At 41.9% G+C, this 17,100-nt stretch overlaps 1 protein-coding gene across 3 annotated transcripts in view; it reads right to left on the bottom strand.

The window, feature by feature from the left end:
* The window catches only part of PRKAR1B (protein kinase cAMP-dependent type I regulatory subunit beta), a 120,525-nt gene that overhangs the window by 79,783 nt on the left and 23,642 nt on the right, over positions 1 to 17,100 (bottom strand). For all 3 annotated transcript variants that reach the window (XM_077828855.1, XM_077828854.1, XM_077828856.1), the window contains 2 exons: positions 15,900 to 16,070; positions 9,831 to 9,922 (listed from right to left, as the gene is read on the bottom strand). In XM_077828855.1, the coding sequence (XP_077684981.1) occupies positions 9,831 to 9,922; positions 15,900 to 16,070 (263 nt within the window). The remainder of the gene's footprint in view (positions 1 to 9,830; positions 9,923 to 15,899; positions 16,071 to 17,100) is intronic.

The following is a 17,100-nucleotide window of genomic DNA, read 5'->3' as shown; positions in this document are numbered from 1 at the left end:
ACCACTGAAGTCAAAGGCAAAACTCCCATTGACTTGAACAGTGCAGGATCATGGCTTAAAAGCATAACATGGAACACGGCTGCTACTCTGAAATCAGAAAAATTTAAGCTCCGTCCCTAAGCATTAGCTGTTGAATACTGAAACAACTCAGGTCGGAGCACACTTCTAATGTAGAAATAAAGAAGTGGAGGAGGAAATAGCACCATGAAAAATCAGCCTGTTCCCCAATCACAGCAGCTCAGATAAGATTCCCATCTATGCATAGTGCTGGCAATGTCACAACCACTGTAGGACCACTCTGGTGAAGGGTCTGCCTATGGGGATCAGGGCTATTGCTCCCCACTCTCGCTGCTCTATAGTCAGGGGTTCTCTGAGGCTTTCTGCTCTTTGCTTTACCTTTACATGTAAGGTATAATGTTAAGAATATTGAAGAGAAGAGGTAAATTAAAATAACACATTACTGCTGAGCGCGCAGATGGGTTCAGAGGGCCTTCAAGTACATACTAATGTCTTTGCAAATCACTTGTAAGGACATAAATGAAAAACTAATACTATCAAGCCATGAAGTGTTTAAAGCCCCATGCTTCTCTCTACTTCTGAGTGCATATAGGAACCTGAGATTGCAGATCCAGATTTGGCGGTGGGGAAGCTGATTCCACAGCATATACCCCTTGTAGTGCTCTCAGCCCTGCAGGCAGAGAGAGCAGGAGCAGGGGTCCCTCCCAGCACCCAAAGGTACAGGGTAAGTTAGAGCATGTTACAGCAGACAGAATCTGTCATGACTTGACCCACTGTTATATTACAATTGTTATTAGTGAGGGTCCCATGGACGACCTCAGCTGCGGGAACCCCTGACCCAGCATGGTTCATGCCGCAACAGTGCTATCCAGGATCTGTGGGAAGCTATGATACAGAGTCAAGGGGACTCACCATAGTTTCCCTTTGCCCCGTGCAGATCACGGGTACCATTTGTTTAGAGGGTAGGACACTCACCACCATACTCACAAATCCTTCACACCAATGGAAGAATTACAAGGAGGCTCTTGAGTTGAAATAATAATGCGGGAGGAGGGGAGGAGAGAGAGCAAAATTAGACTTGGGGAAGTATTGTATTCAACTACAATGAGGTAGCTTATAAATCTTCTATGTATAAGAACGATCAGGGTTCTGTATGTACCTCACATCACTCAGTCAATCATAAGCCCTCTAGCCAAATAAACAGAATATTGTGGGGCTTTACATACTTTTCCTTAGTAATAGGGGTGGCTTTGATGTACAGAAGGTAATAGGAGTAAATAGATTAACCAATTTTAAGGGCAGAAGGGACCATGATGACCTCCTAGAACTCCTGCATAACAGAGGCCACAGATTTTCACCGAATAACTCCTGCATCAAGCACAATAACTTGTAGCTGCACTAGAGCACATAGTTTATACACATCCTGTATTGCCAACCCCAAGAATTCAAACATCTTAAATCAGGTCCCTTAAATCACAGGATTGGCTTAGAAATCATAAGATGTTTTAAAATAGTAAATTTTAGACCCTTTTTGTTTGCCTCTGCTTTTTGAGCCTTTAGGGTGCACTCAATTCATGTTTTCAAGTGTTTCCATACAAGCATGAAGGTTAGAAACTTACTTTTAATAAATAAGAGCACAGATTTTCATGTAATCAGCTGACTCCAGGAGTTGGGGAAACACCAAACATGGCAAGATTCGTGATAAGATTGTAAGAGCTGGCAACAGTGGACCCCGATTTAAAGACTTCAAGAGATGGAAAATCCACCACATCCTTGGTTACATTGTTCCAAGGGCTAATTTGCTGACATTACTTAAAAAAAAATAATCTTTTTCCAATTTGCATGTGCTTCTAGCCACTGGATCCCTTATGCCTTTGTCTACTAGATTAAAGAGACCTTTGGTATCAGATATCCTCTCCTTGCATCAGTACTTCCAGACTGTGATCAAGCCACCTCTAAGTCTACTTGGATAAGCTAAGTACTTTGGGCTTCTATTACACTGTTGGGAGGAAAGAAAGAAAAGGCAGGTGCTGAGGGCTCTAACATTGTGTTTGACATTTTCACCCTGATACCCAGTCTAAAGCATTTTGTTTGTCCAGTTTTGTGCACCACGCAGAAGATCAGGTAATACATACCTAATACAGACTTCAACTGTACAATAGCAGGTTAGAAAACAAGTGTTAATATTGGTTGCGAAAGAGAAGTTGGACAAATAGAAAAGTCAAATTGTTCTAAATTGTATGGAAATTTAAAAATAACTTATTTTTCTGGGAGGAGAAAGCAAAAAGCAATTTGAAAACTTGATTTAAAATTTAAACTAAATTTTAAAGAAAGAAAGTAGTAATCTGGTGGCACCAAAGGATTAAAGTATTCTGTTTCAGTCAGTCTGAATATATGAATTTAGCAGCTGACAGTGCATGGTGTGTCAGTCTCTTACAGCTGTTCCAGTTGATTCAAAGACCATCTTTGTTTCTTGAAATATTAGCAACTGTTACTTTTTTCCAAGGACTATGATAGACCAGCTGTTACCTCACAAGATGCAATGTAGTTCAGGTCATATTCTTTAGTAACCAACTTGTAAAACGAGAACTAAATCATTGTTTGGGTTTGTCAGATTTTTTTTCATTAGAACAGTCTTTGGAGCCTAACAGTAAAATAATTTACACTCAGAATTTCCATTAGTGCATTGGAGTGACAGAGAAACTTTGTATGGTTACTAAACTGGATCTTCTATTTCTAAAATAACATTTGAACTCAGAGTACTGTAGATTTTGTTTGTTTGTTTGTTTGTTTTGAGGGGAGGGGAGGTTTGCCATTAAGCCAATTTCTTTCTTTCAAAAATGGTAAGATGTACTTTAGTAATGCACATTTATATGCCTAAATGTCAAAATATACAACTGGGATTTTCAGAATAACCTGTGGGAGTTAAGTGTCCAAATCCCATCATATTTCCATCAATTTGGATGTCTAATTCCTTTAAACTCTTTGGAAATCCCAGCCTAAACCAACAACTGAGCAACTCAGAGAGTTGAGCCTTCAACCCAGGCACAGGTAAAACTCCCACTCAAAGAAATCTGAGCTATGAAGGACTTCAAGATCTGTTCCCAAATCAAGACACATTACAGTAAGAGTAACTGAACAAGTTACATACATCCTTTCTAAAAACAAAATGGTAAACACTGCTTTCAGCAGCTCTAGCTGAAATAAGCCATTGTTCTTCAGTGAACAGAGACAAATTACCACTTCCAACAAGCTGTCATCCACTTTGAATGAGAAAGACAAAGACAAAATATTGCCACACTGAGAAGATTGGATATTGAGAAAAGAATCAACCTTTGTTTTTAAATTTTGTACTCCTTTACATCAAGTAATGGTTAAGTTTACAGAATTATTGCCAGTTAATTGCTGTGTAAAGAAGAAGTTCACAAGGGTACTGTAATATAAACTGAAAGATTTCACAATAGTCAGTAAATTCAGCAGTAAACAGGAGTTTATTCTTTTTCTATGTTATTTAAATAATTATTTCACATGTAAATGCTACTGCATTAAAATATTCTTGTACAGCAGCTGCAATACACTGAATTTAGGGTAAAGATATCATCCTAAGTGTGCAAGAATGTTAACAGCCTAACTCTACATTCTTTGAATTAAATACTCTAGAAATAAACCAGATAAACTAGTGCTCTACTTAAACTCTGTTTATCTGAAATACTTACCAGGAATGGGTGATAGAATGCCTTTTGGTAAACCACTGGGATAATAATTGATACAGACTTTTAAAAGTCTGCCATTGGAATCACCACTATTTGTGATGAAAAATATGAATTGTTGAACAAAACAGAGAAAGTAAAACAAAGCTCTTACAATTATTTTTTTCAGTGTGAGAATACTTCTCTTTAAAGATGAAAGACTGAGAATATCAAATGTCAGAGACTTTAATTATGCTTAGGAGCAGAGTCTGTCTTACAAAACTAAAAACCTGCCATCACAAAAGTTTTGATTGGACAAAGATAGCCAAGTTGATATAATCTCCTGAGAGCTGCAAACTAACCCAGAGAATGGTGCCTCCAGACACCTGTCTGATAAAAGACAATAGTTTTTTGGGTTAACAATATGGATATGTCTGAAAATAAACTCAGTGTTGAATTTTTGTCTAATCCTTGAATGGAGAATTTATTTTCCAAATGGCTGGGCAATTCCACCTCATTCCATTTCCATTTCTGCTGCCAAATAGCTATGGTTTCCAAAATCCACAAACTTTTCCTAGTATAAGAAGTATTCTTTGTTGGCAAGATGCTGAAGCACATACCTAAATTTAAGCATGTGAATAGTTCAACTGAAATCAAAGGCAAGACATGGGAACTACTCTTGTGCTTAAAAGTTAGGCGCATGCTTAAGTACCATGCTGAATCAGGGCCATCAATAGGATTCATCAAGCAGAAAGACTCTGAGAAGCTGGACTGTAAGGGACCCAGTGTTGGTATCTACCCGGACAATACCTTCAGCATTACTCAAAAGAAATAAACCCTTTGTTTAGTTCAAAGAAGGCTTTTGAGAGATAGGTTTGAATATTATCTTCCTCTCTCTTGGCAGATTACAGGTGGAATTCAAGGCAAGGCTTTGTGTTCATGGGAAGAAGCCAACTTCCTTTCATTATCTAAAATGACGAATCTCCAAGAACAAAATCCCTCCCATTCATCAGAGTAGTTCAATATTGACCATTTTTAGACTAGAATGTGTTACATTTGACTTTGGGTATAATCACTATGTCTTCAGTTTCAGGTTACCCTTGTATGCTGCTATTCTTATGTTAATAAAAGAAAACACCAAATGACTTCAGTAGGCTACATCAGTGAACTGCATCATCACAATACAAAAGCCAGTTCAGTAATAAAGGCAAGTTTTATTTTAGATCAGGCAATGCATCACTTTCAACCTTCGTAATTTCATTTAAAAATGGAATCGAGAACTGAAGTTGTGATAAATTGTGAGATCTGCAATGTTCTAGAATAACTTCAGATACATGACTAAAAGCTGCAGTCTCACCCAAGTCTGACCACGTAGTACAACTCAAAGGACAGAATTTGGGAATGCATATATTTATTTCTTCCAAATTGCCATAGACTGCAGACTGTCTCCCAAAATTCTCCGGCTGTAGGGAGAGAACACCCACTACTACATGCCTTTAGAGGATGCAGCCTGCTCCTCCTAATTACCAGTTCTCCTCTTCAAACTAATGCAGATGGGTCAGGGATATGGTCCTGCCTTTCCCCACTCTCTTTGATGCACTATTCATCCCAAAGGAGAAGAACGGGATCAAACCATGCACTTCCCTGAGCAAATTACCGGCAATTCTGAGGAAGCAGTGTTGTGTACTGGATAAGGCACTCAACGGGCAATTGTAAGACCTGGCTTCCATTCCTGGCTGTGCCACTGACCTGCTGTGTGACTTTGTGCAAGTCGCTTCACCTCCCTATGCTTCTTTCCCCTTTCACTCTTTGATGGTCTTGTCTGATTGCACTGTAATCTCTTTGGGGCACGGAATGTCTCTCACTATGTGTCCAAGTGATGTCTAGCACAGTCTTGCCTTGGGCTTCTAGGCACTACAGTAATATAAATAATAACAATTCTTCTTGGGTTATACACGGACCAGGAAGGGAGAGGAAGGCTCCTCACACCACCCTGCTCACTGCATGTCTGTATAAAGGCCAAGCAGAATCTGCCCTGTATTTGTTTGTTCTTAACAAAGAGTAAAGTTACAAATGCAATGAAACTACAGGGTGTGTAATGAAAACAGCATAGCTGTGGTGTCCTGTTGCTTAAATACCTTGCTCCTGAATGGTGCTGTATTAGGTTTCTTCCACATCTGTGAAGCATTCCGGCTGGACTGCAACCAGTATTTTAATAAACTATGATATTATGCAGTAGTGAATAAAGTTTATAACAGTCATAATTCCCTTGAAATCCATTAATCAACAGAAATTTCAACAAATATTTTAACATGGGAGTGACAGGACAGCAACCAAAGATCATCTGTTAACGGTGGAAGGAACTCTTTTCTCATTTTAATCTCCATGTGTCCATAGCAACTCACTAATCTATTTCATTTATAATTCACAAACAAAAAATGGTCTCAGCCAAGATTTAAGATGTTACCCTGTGATGAGTTTGCACATTACTAAGACTTCATTATTCTTATAAAAAGGTACTCCAGTGCATCTGCTAGTTCATTATGCAATATTCTGACAAATAATTAAAACTAGACAACACTTGTCAAGGTATAATGAGTATGTTTTGTGAAGCACTGTCATTGCTTTACCTTTAGGTATTATGGTTTGTTAATTTTCTTGCCAATTTAACAAGAAGTCAGGAATGGGTCTCTGGGACATCAGTGTAAGTGTATGTGGGGTCTGGCTGTACATTTAATAGGCCAGATCATTGGCTAAGGATGAAGTGCAGGTAGCACAAGATGAGTGTGTATGCATGCATGTGCACACATGGCTTAAAGCTGATCTTCGTTTTCCTCTGATCCTGCTGTAGCTCCTATCCTGGGGTAGTCCTCCTGTGCCAAGTGAGACCAGCAGCTCACTTAGGGGTGAAATCTTGCTCTCATTCAACTCAATGGAAAAGCTCCCATTCACTCCAATGACACAGGACCAAGTCCTTAGTCATTTTTTCAGAGCAGAGCTCTCTTTTAAGCTTGTAGGCAGTCTAGAGATAAGTGAGAACATTTCACCAAAAGCTCTGCTGGGAAACCAGTCCCTGGATTTTAAACTGAGCACTGTTTAATACCAATGCAGTTGCATTTTATCTGCTGCTTGTAGCTCTTTTCTGTGTATCATTACATTACTTCGTGTATGGAGGCGGAGGTAAATCCCTGTTACTTGTAGCACCATATTTGGGAAAGGATACTATTATAGATTCTTCACAATAATGACATGAATTATGCTATCTTAGGCCCCAGTTCAGCAAAGTAATGCCTAATTTTAAGCATGTGAGTAGTCCCATAGAAGTCAAAGTATACATGGGAAATGGGAAAATTTACATTGCACTACCATGCTGAATTGGGGTCTTACATCCTACGTAAGGACCTCCACAGCTTCTGACCAATAAATAATCCACAAGACTCCTTGACCATTCAGCCATGGAGCAGATAAAAATAAAGTTCTCTTGCAGAGTTGATTCTGACAAGAAGGAAAAGTGCAAGAGACCAACAGCTCTACACTGTGTTTGTTTGTTTGTTTGTTTTGTGGGTGACAACGGTTATCTAGCACCCACTTTTGGAAGAGGGATGACAATGAAATAATGATCCAATGATCACAGACACTGCAGGATGAGAAGCTGATTGCAGAAAAAAACCACTGCAGCGTAGGAAATGAAATACTATCCCCAGGATCGCCAGACATTCAGAAACTTAGATATTTCTGAAGAGGACAAAATACAAGTCATACGCGATTGCTTTTGCTTAGCTACATGCTTGCATCAGTAAGATGCAGAGTGGCAGCAATGACGGCAGTGTATCCCGGTTTGCTGACTTCTCAGCACTTGACAACATGAGACTGGACTAGAGCAACGAAGTATGATGTCAAGAGGAAATTCATTAAAATTCAGAGACCAACCAATTGCAGACAGCAGCCTTGTCTGAAAAAAGCATAACGTATACGTCCTTCTGAGATTTCCATCTCTTTTGATGTGGATGAGAGCTTGTCAAACTCGCTACGGGCCGTGATTGTGGCATGGAGCTCCAGCCCCACGCAGGGGGATGGTGCAGAACTGAATGCTGCAGGGGAACACCAGGAGGATGAATCTCTCCTGAAACATCTGGCAGCAAAGGGGATGCACCATGCCTCTCTGCAGCTTGGTGGGCTGACGCAAAGGGGGAATGGCCCTCCCTCTTTTCTGCTCCTTTAGGGGTCATTTGCTCCCCCGGGAGAAAACAATCCCTGCACTCCCCAGATTGCAGTGACAGAATGTCTCTAACCCTTATGTGGTGTGCACAAGGAGGTGAAATGCTCCCTGCACACTTTCCCTTCCCTATGTCCACGTACCCATAATAGGACGAGGGACACTAGCTCACAGAATTAGGTGAGATGTGGGCAATAGTATACAGGGGTTGGGCCATCACCTTGAGCCACGCCTGCCATTTAAACCTGGGACAGCAAAACTCTCTTTCCTTCATTTTTTCTCTGCTGAAATATTCTTAAAATATTCATTTAGCCATAAATACTTGTCCATTCAATTTGTACCTGAGGGTGGTGAAAATACTCTTCCACTGCTTGCATATGTTAATAGTCTTATACAGCAGATATGTATTGGGACTTAAATATCTGGGAAAGTTAGAAGGTATTATATAGAAAGTTAATGCCCTCCTAATTACTCTGGAGGGTGGCACTCTAATGGCATCTTATGGTAATTAGACTGTTTAACTGCCTCTGATGATGTTTAGTTGATGTCTAGTATAAGTAGGAATCTGTAAATAAACGTGTGCTTAACTCTAAGCATGTGAGTAGCCTCATTGAAGGACTGTGTTGGTGTTGCTACTCATGCTAAAACTCAAGGCTTAGATAAATAAGGCTACGTTTATGTCACGGACGTCATGGAAGTCACAGAATCCATGACTTCTAGAGACCTCAGTGACATTCTCTGCTTCAGCCCCAAGGCTGCGGGACCCTGAAGCTGGTAGCCAGCAGGGCCCTGGCAGGGTTCCAGCGACAGGTGACAGCAGCAACACAGGGTCCCCTGCAAAGTTCCAGCAAAAGGTGACAGACTCCTGAGGGGGCCCTCCGTAGGGTTCCAGCGATGGGTGACTGCCATGCGTGGTAGTGGGGGGTAAGGGGGACGCCTCAGGCGAGCAGTTGGGGGTGTCCCATTTTCTCTTTGGGAAATATCCCTGCAGCTCCCAGCCACTGTGCGTGGAGGGGGAACCCCGCAGCTCCCAGCCACCATGTTGCTGGGAAACCATGGAGCCGCAGCAGCAAAAGTCACAGATAGGTCATGGCTTCCGTGAATTTTTGTTTATTGCCCGTGACCTGACCATGACTTTTACTAAAAATAACCATGCCAAAACCTTAGCCTTACTGATAAACAATATGAATTAGAAAGAAAACAGAGTAAGAAATCTCACTAAGGGGAAAATCCTAGGAATCCTTGGAAGCAGAAGCAGGTCTGCCCTAAAAGGGGAAGGGAGTGCTCACTGAATTTGAGAGAGCTGTGCACCCTCCACCCACACAATCTGTAGGGCTTCCCTGCCTGGGAAGGTGAGGAAAAGGTAGAACATGGAAAAGAAGATCCAGTTCTCCACTTTTTGGCAAGACCATATAAGGGGCTTGGAGCCTGGAGGACCCTTCGAGGAGAAGCTCTGCAGCTGCTCTGTGATTCAGCATTATACACACACACACACACTCTGCCCTGTAGACCTGGCCAGCACCTGCCCATGGCTTCACTCCTTCCTATGCTCCCGGCCCCCTCCAGGCTGCCATGTTCTCCCAGGAGGTAGGAACAAAACAATCCCTGCATACCCCTCAGTTCAGGAACTGCTATTCCGAATGGATCTCACATGGCTCATGCAAGGGAGAGAAGCTCCACTGGCCATCCCGTCTTTACTCACCCCCAATGTGTCCCTGCATAAGGGCTAGGAAGACTCTGGCCACAGTCTAAATCCACCAATACCCTATGGGAGAGGTTTGAAGTCCCATAAAGCTTTCTGGGCTGCAATATCGTATGCGTCAAGTTTTGTGGAGGATTTGTCTTTAGTTCAAGTAATGTATTCCACTAATTGAAAAAGCTGAGATAATAAGAACACCTCCTCATACCTTCTCTCATTGTCATCAAGGTGAGCAAAGAGCACATTCTTGGAGATCGCTTTTGCCAGAGCAGTCATTGTTTTATAGTCCTTTGGAATAACCTGTGGGGAAAAAGAAAACACACAAAGTTAAAGTTCTGGCTTTGTTTCACTATGTATCTTGATGTCTAAAAAACTGCATTACTCAATATCATGGATGCAGCTTGTTTCAAATCGCTGAGTCAGATTTAGAATTTAATATAAAACCACCAAGAAAGCAATACATTGCAATTTTGACAGCCTGGGCACAAGAATTATTGTCACTAATATAACAATCAGAACAGGTATGTATGGGAGCCCCTCCTCCTCTTGCCCCTCCTCACCTCATAAAATATCCTTATACAGTACAAGGCAAAAATTCAGCAGGAACTGACAACAGCTATGCAGACTTCTTTCATATTTCATGTATTTTTTTAATAGACTGAGGAAAACACTTTCCACACACTTCCTCTCCCCAAAGCAACTTCAGAAGCAATCTACCTCTAAACATAAAACAGCTTATGTTATGAGTGATGTTTCTCTGCCTTAAAAAATACAAACATGTGCCCTATTTCTTTTTTATTGTGAAAAATTGTTATTTATCAGTCCATAATATCAAGCCAGTGTATTAACAGCATTATTGTATGGTGTGGAAGCAGATGCATTAAAGGAAGCAGACATCAGAAGGCTGGAGGCAGTAGAGATATTCAGAAGATAGCAGGTGCAACATAGAATGATTTTAAGACAAATGAAGAAGTTATCGGAAGAGTAGGATGTGAAACTAGGCTTCAGGATTGGCTACAATTAAAAAGATTACAATGATGGGGACACTGTATCAAACAGATGATAGGATGCCAGAGAAAATAATGCAAATGCAACCAAGGCCAGTCCGACCTACAGGCTGACCACTGACTAGATGTGGGACATCATATGCAGGGACAGGACCAGGCTGGGAGTAATGGAAAAACAAGTCAGAGACAGGAATGTATGGCAATGCTTCACTGCTCCCCTTGTCTTAAAGATGCTCCAGGATGAATAATGATGAAAAAATATTCTGGCAATTGACACAATCTTATGAAACACACAGAACTCCTGCATTATTTGAGTTACTGGACACTTTCCTATGTCAGAAGCGTCTCCAATCTCCCACACAAAAAATAGTTAAAGAAACTAAGTTAATTAAGTGAAAGGAAAATATTTTGAGTTCTGAAGCATAATCACAAAGGAAAAGCGATCTACGTTTCTGCAGAAATCCCACAGAACAAAGAGCGGGCTTTCATATCACCAATGAAGTCTACATTCTGAAAAGTAAAGCATCTTACAGTATTTTAGGATCTGTCTGTGACAGAGTAGACAGACATTATCCTGATCTAGCAGGGAAAAGGTTAACACTTTGTCATAGGAAGAGCCACAGACACTCAGGAGGGGGAGACAGGTGAGAGGACAGGGAAGTCTTCCTCTCATTCCATGTAAAAGGGCCTTTAAGGGAGTACAGGGGAAGAAATAAGTGAGGAGGGGAGATATGCTTCCGTAAGGACTTTCCTCCCCTCAAAAGGGATGAGCTTTATTTTGCCTAGTTTAGAATCTATTTGACCCCACAGAGGCTGTGAGTGAGAGGCAGCCTAAAAAGAATGAACTTCTTCTTTTTGTTTTTCCTTTCAAACTGCGCAGGGAAAAATCCCAAGAGACGAGAGTGAGAGCAGGCCGTGGGCTTGGGGTTTTTATTGTTGGTTTTTTCCTAACCCCCCTTTAATTTAGGCAGAAGTAAGCCATTTTCCCAATGTGAGAAAGGGTTGTTTTCGGCTGTTCGTCCCTTCCCTTATTAATCTGGCAGGGAAGGGATCTTGATTAGGCCAGAGGGCCATATTGCCAACCCAGACAGAAGAAGGTTATTTCCAGTGAGGGGACTGGTGCATGACAACCCTCTTGCAGTGTCGAACAAAGAACAACCCCAGAATTATTTTAAGGAAAAGGGCCATTGTCTATAATGGAATGCTAAACTATAGTATATGGTTTAGCCACTAGGTGGCACTATGTGTAAAATACCTTATTTAAACAAACTTCTGCCATAGCTGGCAGAGAATTAAAGGATCTTATGATGAACACATCTGGTCTGTATGAGCAAGCTCTGTAGCCAGTCCATATCTGGTACAGAAGAACGTGACAGTCACCTTGGTAAAGGCTCAAAGGCTGAATTCTATCTTCACCAGCACACCTCCCATTGATTTCCTCTACTCAAAGGTGTAGGGAAGTCAATGGAAGCGCATATACTTATCAGAAGGCAACATTTCACCTTCACTTGAGTAGAGATTCGGAATTCCTAATATCAAAATAAGAGTTAGACAAAACTTAGCTCAGTATGAGAAAAGCTCAGAGCTTATTGTTAGTGTCCTACCCTGCCAGAGAAACACTGGTGTGAGTTCCAGTCCTGGTCTCTTGCTGCATGATTTTAGAGAGGGTCGAAACATCCTGGATGTTCCACATGTCATTTTCTCCTTTCATATCTGCATTGTAGGTGGCTCTATCACGCATACTTCTGCAACATCCTGAGTAGATTCATGTGCTGATGACACCAAAGAAAGTATTCCAACACAACCTCCGAGTTCTTTATTTCTTAGCATTACAAATAACCTGGTAGGAAAATAGCCCCCTAGAATATTATTTAAACACAATCTGCTTCTAAGAAATTAAAAGCATATCATCTCTATGCAGAACACAAAAAATAATCTGTACTGTCTTCGAGCTTTGCAGCAACTGCCTGTCAAGCTCCATTGCCAGCCTGTACCGACATCATCGTTGACCGAAGGAAGCAAACAAAGTTGTGTTCATTTCAGGTTCAGTTAGGAACATAAGAAAACAATCCAAAGGAATATGGAGGAACACTTCCACCGATCTTCAGAAGAGCTGGATTGGGCCCGTAATGAGCAGAGAGACATTTTGCGGTGGGTTTTAAAGTTTCTAAAGGAGAGATTAAGAACTGTGGAGAGAAGATACTAAGTAGTTGAAAGTGCCTTTTAAAGTGTCATGAAAATGCTTTTTTAAACAGTGCCATGCATTAACAGTTTAACTATAGAGTTTCTAAAAATGTACTGGGTAGTTGCCAGCATTATGTGACTTAAATGCTGGGAGAATACTCTTCTCGAATTGGCTTTAGGCTGAAAGCTCTCCCAGGTGTCTGTTTCTTGTGAGGGAAGATGCAATAGCGGTCAGCGAGCTCATGCCACAAGAGGATGACAAAGGCATGCACACTCATGAACAGAAAAAAATACTCCGCCCAAAAATAATGGTTGTCAAAATGTATTCCTATAAATAAACTCTTTTTGGTGGAAGAGCTACTTCAGGCATTGGAGCAACAGCTGTTACGCTCCCCCCCCAACCCCCCCATTGCTGGGGGTAACTGTTAGCCAGTATTTGTTGGTGAAGAAAGAAAATCCTTCCACCCACTGACACCAGATGCCTACAATAATGTTGACACCCAAAAGCAATGAAGTTAATGAAACAGTTGCACATGTGTAAATTGGCATTCATGGGCCAATCCTGGAAAGGGAGCCATGCAGCCTATGTGGATCCACTGCAGGATAGCAAATATTCATGCTAATTTTTAACAAGTTAATATTTCTAATTAAAAATATTACCATACTATGTATTATAGGACAACATTTTTAGAGAGCTCAGAAACCACAGCTAGGGCTAGATCTTCTACAGAGCTCAGCACACTGGGTGCTCAGCTATTCTGAAAATTTGGCAATAAATGTCAGATGCTGGTGCAGAGCTGTTTTGTACACCTGCACCCAACTCTGGGGACTGAACACTTGAAAATCTGGCCCATAATGTCCAGTATTTCTGGTGTCACTTATTGATTCATCTAAGATATGCAAAGCTTCTGCAAAGCCAAGTTTCATACTTTATGAATCTCTAATGTAAAATTAGAAAAACCTGAAGATGAATGTGGGAAGTCTAATTAGATAATGAAAGACCTCATCTAATGAAGATAAAAATAAATCCATGCCAATGATGTAAGAGTTGACCTACATGCTCAGAAATAATCTGCACAACACCTTCAAAAGATGAGCCTGGGGACTAAAAAACATGGATTTAACAGAGACACAAGTTTTATGGCCCATTCCAACAATTTGTAACGCACTCTTCTGCCTACCACACCTCCTTTGCAAACGTGTTTAAGTGCCCACTTCATTTTAAGTGGTCTCCTATAACATGTGCGAACTCCTTATGCTTAACAATCTGTCCCACCTTGTATTTATTTTGCGTTACATTGATGACATCTTCACCATCTGGACCCATGGAAAAGAAGCCCTTGAGGAATTCCACCATGATTTCATGTTTCAGAGTAACAGCCATGTTAGTCTGTATTCGCAAAAAGAAAAGGAGTACTTGTGGCACCTAGTTAGTCTCTAAGGTGCCACAAGTACTCCTTTTCTTTTTACCATGATTTCAACAATTTCCATCCCACCATCAACCTCAGCCTAGACCAATCCACACAAGCGGTCCATTTCCTGGATACTACTGTGCTAATAAGCGATGGTCACATAAACACCACCCTATACCGGAAACCTACTGACCGCTATACTTACCTACATGCCTCCAGCTTCCATCCAGGACATACCACGCGATCCATTGTCTACAGCCAAGCTCTAAGATACAACCGCATTTGCTCCAATCCTTCAGACAGAGACAAACACCTACAAGATATCTATCAAGCATTCTTAGAACTACAATACTCACCTGCTGAAGTGAAAGAACAGATTGACAGAACCGGAAGAGTACCCAGAAGTCACCTACTACAGGACAGCCCCAACAAAGAAAATAACAGAATGCCACTCGCTGTCACCTTCAGCCCCCAACTAAAACCTCTCCAGCGCATCATCAAAGATTTACAACCTATCCTGAAAAATGATCCCTCACTCTCACAGATCTTGGGAGACAGACCACTTCTCGCTTACAGACAGCCCCCCAAACTGAAGCAAATACTCACCAGCAACCACACACGACACAACAGAACCACTAACCCAGGAACCTATCCTTGCAACAAAGCCCGATGCCAACTCTGTCCTCATATTTATTCAAGTGACACCATATAGGACCTAATCACATTAGCCACGCCAGCAGGGACTCGTTCACCTGCACATCTACCAAGGTGATATATGCCATCATGTGCCAGCAATGCCCCTCTGCCATGACATTGGCCAAACCAGACAGTCTCTATGCAAAAGAATAAATGGACACAAATCTGACATCAGGAATCATAACATTCAAAAACTGGTAGGAGAACACTTCAACCTCTCTGGCCACTCAGTAACAGACTTAAGGGTGGCAATTTTGCAACAGAAAAGCTTCAAGTGGTTGGAATGGAAAGGGAAGGGGTGGGAAGAGGGGGGCCAGGGGCGGGGCCTCACAGAAGGGGTGGAATAAGGGCGGGGCTGCGGCAGTGGGAGGCCGTGGTTAGTGATGCGGCCCTCAGGCTAATGTACTAGTCCTCATGTGGCCCTCGTGGTCATTTGCATTTGAGACCCCTGATTTATACCCTGAGGTGCTTCCATTGGGAATTTTCCCAGCAAACTGACCGAAACAGGAGCATTAGTGTGGTAAAATGTATCCACCTTTTCATGAAAGCTTTGCAGGGCACTGATCTCGTTGTCTTATATGAGCCTGTAAATTGCCATGCACATCTCATGGCACTCTGAAATAATGGCTGGAGGGGAATTTAAGATTATGATGGGGCTAAAGCCTATGTCTGTTAATGGGAAGATGAATAAAAGTCCATGCTCTTGGGACCACCTGCCAAAGATTAAACACATTTAATTTTATAAACATAAATTGATTTGGTTGAAAGAGCCCCATGAAGTAGAGTCCAGGGCTTCCACAGACTGTAAACTTCTAGTTCTTGCTTCATTTATTCTTAATTTGTGCTTGGCATTTCTTCAGAAGAAGTGGCAATATAAAATGACCCAACCATTGCAACTGATGTTTTACAGAGTAAAATGCAAACAGATCACTTGATTGTAACATACACTTCAGAATCAAATAGATGCTAATACGTTACCTTTCTAACATAAGAAACTGCATCTTCCTCAGTGTACACCTCAGCACTGACACCTCCCCTTCTGCGTCGAGCTTTCACCACCGGGTTTGGAGGAGGAGGAGAAATCTCATCATCATGAGAATCTGACTGGGAATTAGATTTCTGCCGAGCCAATATTTGTTTGCATTCTTCCTGTAAGTGAAAAGAAGACACAGATGCATTTTCCCTTCATAGCTATGTAGCTGCCACCCTAAATAAAACTTGGTATATTTCTTTTTGGTAACTCAGAGCAATTTATTCATTTCTACATCTTAATCAATGTTTTTACATTTGTGAACTTTTGTGTTTTCTGATGAAGGACAATTAAAAACTAGTGAACCGTAGGAAGGAAAACCAGCCAACATAATCTGCATGTGATGGGGTACACAAATCCAACACTGGGCTGGAAGGGGTGAAAGGACATTACTGAGCCTTGGTAGCCCCGCCTCTCTAGCCCTGCAGGGCATGCTCCAACTGGAGAAAGGGTTGAAAAGGAAGGAACCCAGCTCAGAAGGAGGGAGGCTGGGGAGGAGGACAGACCTACCCTGAAGTTCCTGACAAGGGCACTGGAGAAGCCTCCCTGAGGGAATAAGGCCATATGAATGTAAGCTGAGAGAGGAAAGCAGCAGTAGAAAGTGACCCAGGGAGGGTAACTCAGAGGACACCTTAGGATCCAGACACTGTTTACTCTCCTACGGCCCTGGGTCGAAACCCGGTGGAGTGAACAGCCTAGGTTGCCAACTCTGACTGAAGCTATTCCAGGACATTTTTTTCTCCTCAACATAACATCACATCATTTTCTTAAAATATCCTATTAAAATCTCCCAGATTGCTTTCAATAGTTACCGGGAGGTCAATGTCAATTCCCGGAGACTCCAGGCCAATCCTGGAGGGTTGATAACCCTAGGCTTGGGCTAGTCTATCTCTGCCATGTTACAAGAGGGACCCAAACCACCTGCCCCCTGCTGCACTTCTGATTAAAGGAGGACCAAAACTGCAAGACCTATCCATCAGGAGATAGGGTGACCAGGTGTCCGGTTTTCAATCAGAACACCCAGTCGAAAAGGGATCCTGGCGGCTCTGGTCAGCACCACTGAGCGGGCTGTTAAAAGTGCGGTTGGCGGTGCTGCGGCACTAAGGCAGGATAGTCCTTACCTGTCCTGGCTGGCTCCACGTTGCACCC

Source organism: Eretmochelys imbricata, chromosome 10 (genome assembly GCF_965152235.1).
Source record: "Eretmochelys imbricata isolate rEreImb1 chromosome 10, rEreImb1.hap1, whole genome shotgun sequence".
Classification (NCBI taxonomy): domain Eukaryota; kingdom Metazoa; phylum Chordata; order Testudines; family Cheloniidae; genus Eretmochelys; species Eretmochelys imbricata.
This window is presented reverse-complemented; position numbering and strand designations above follow the sequence as displayed.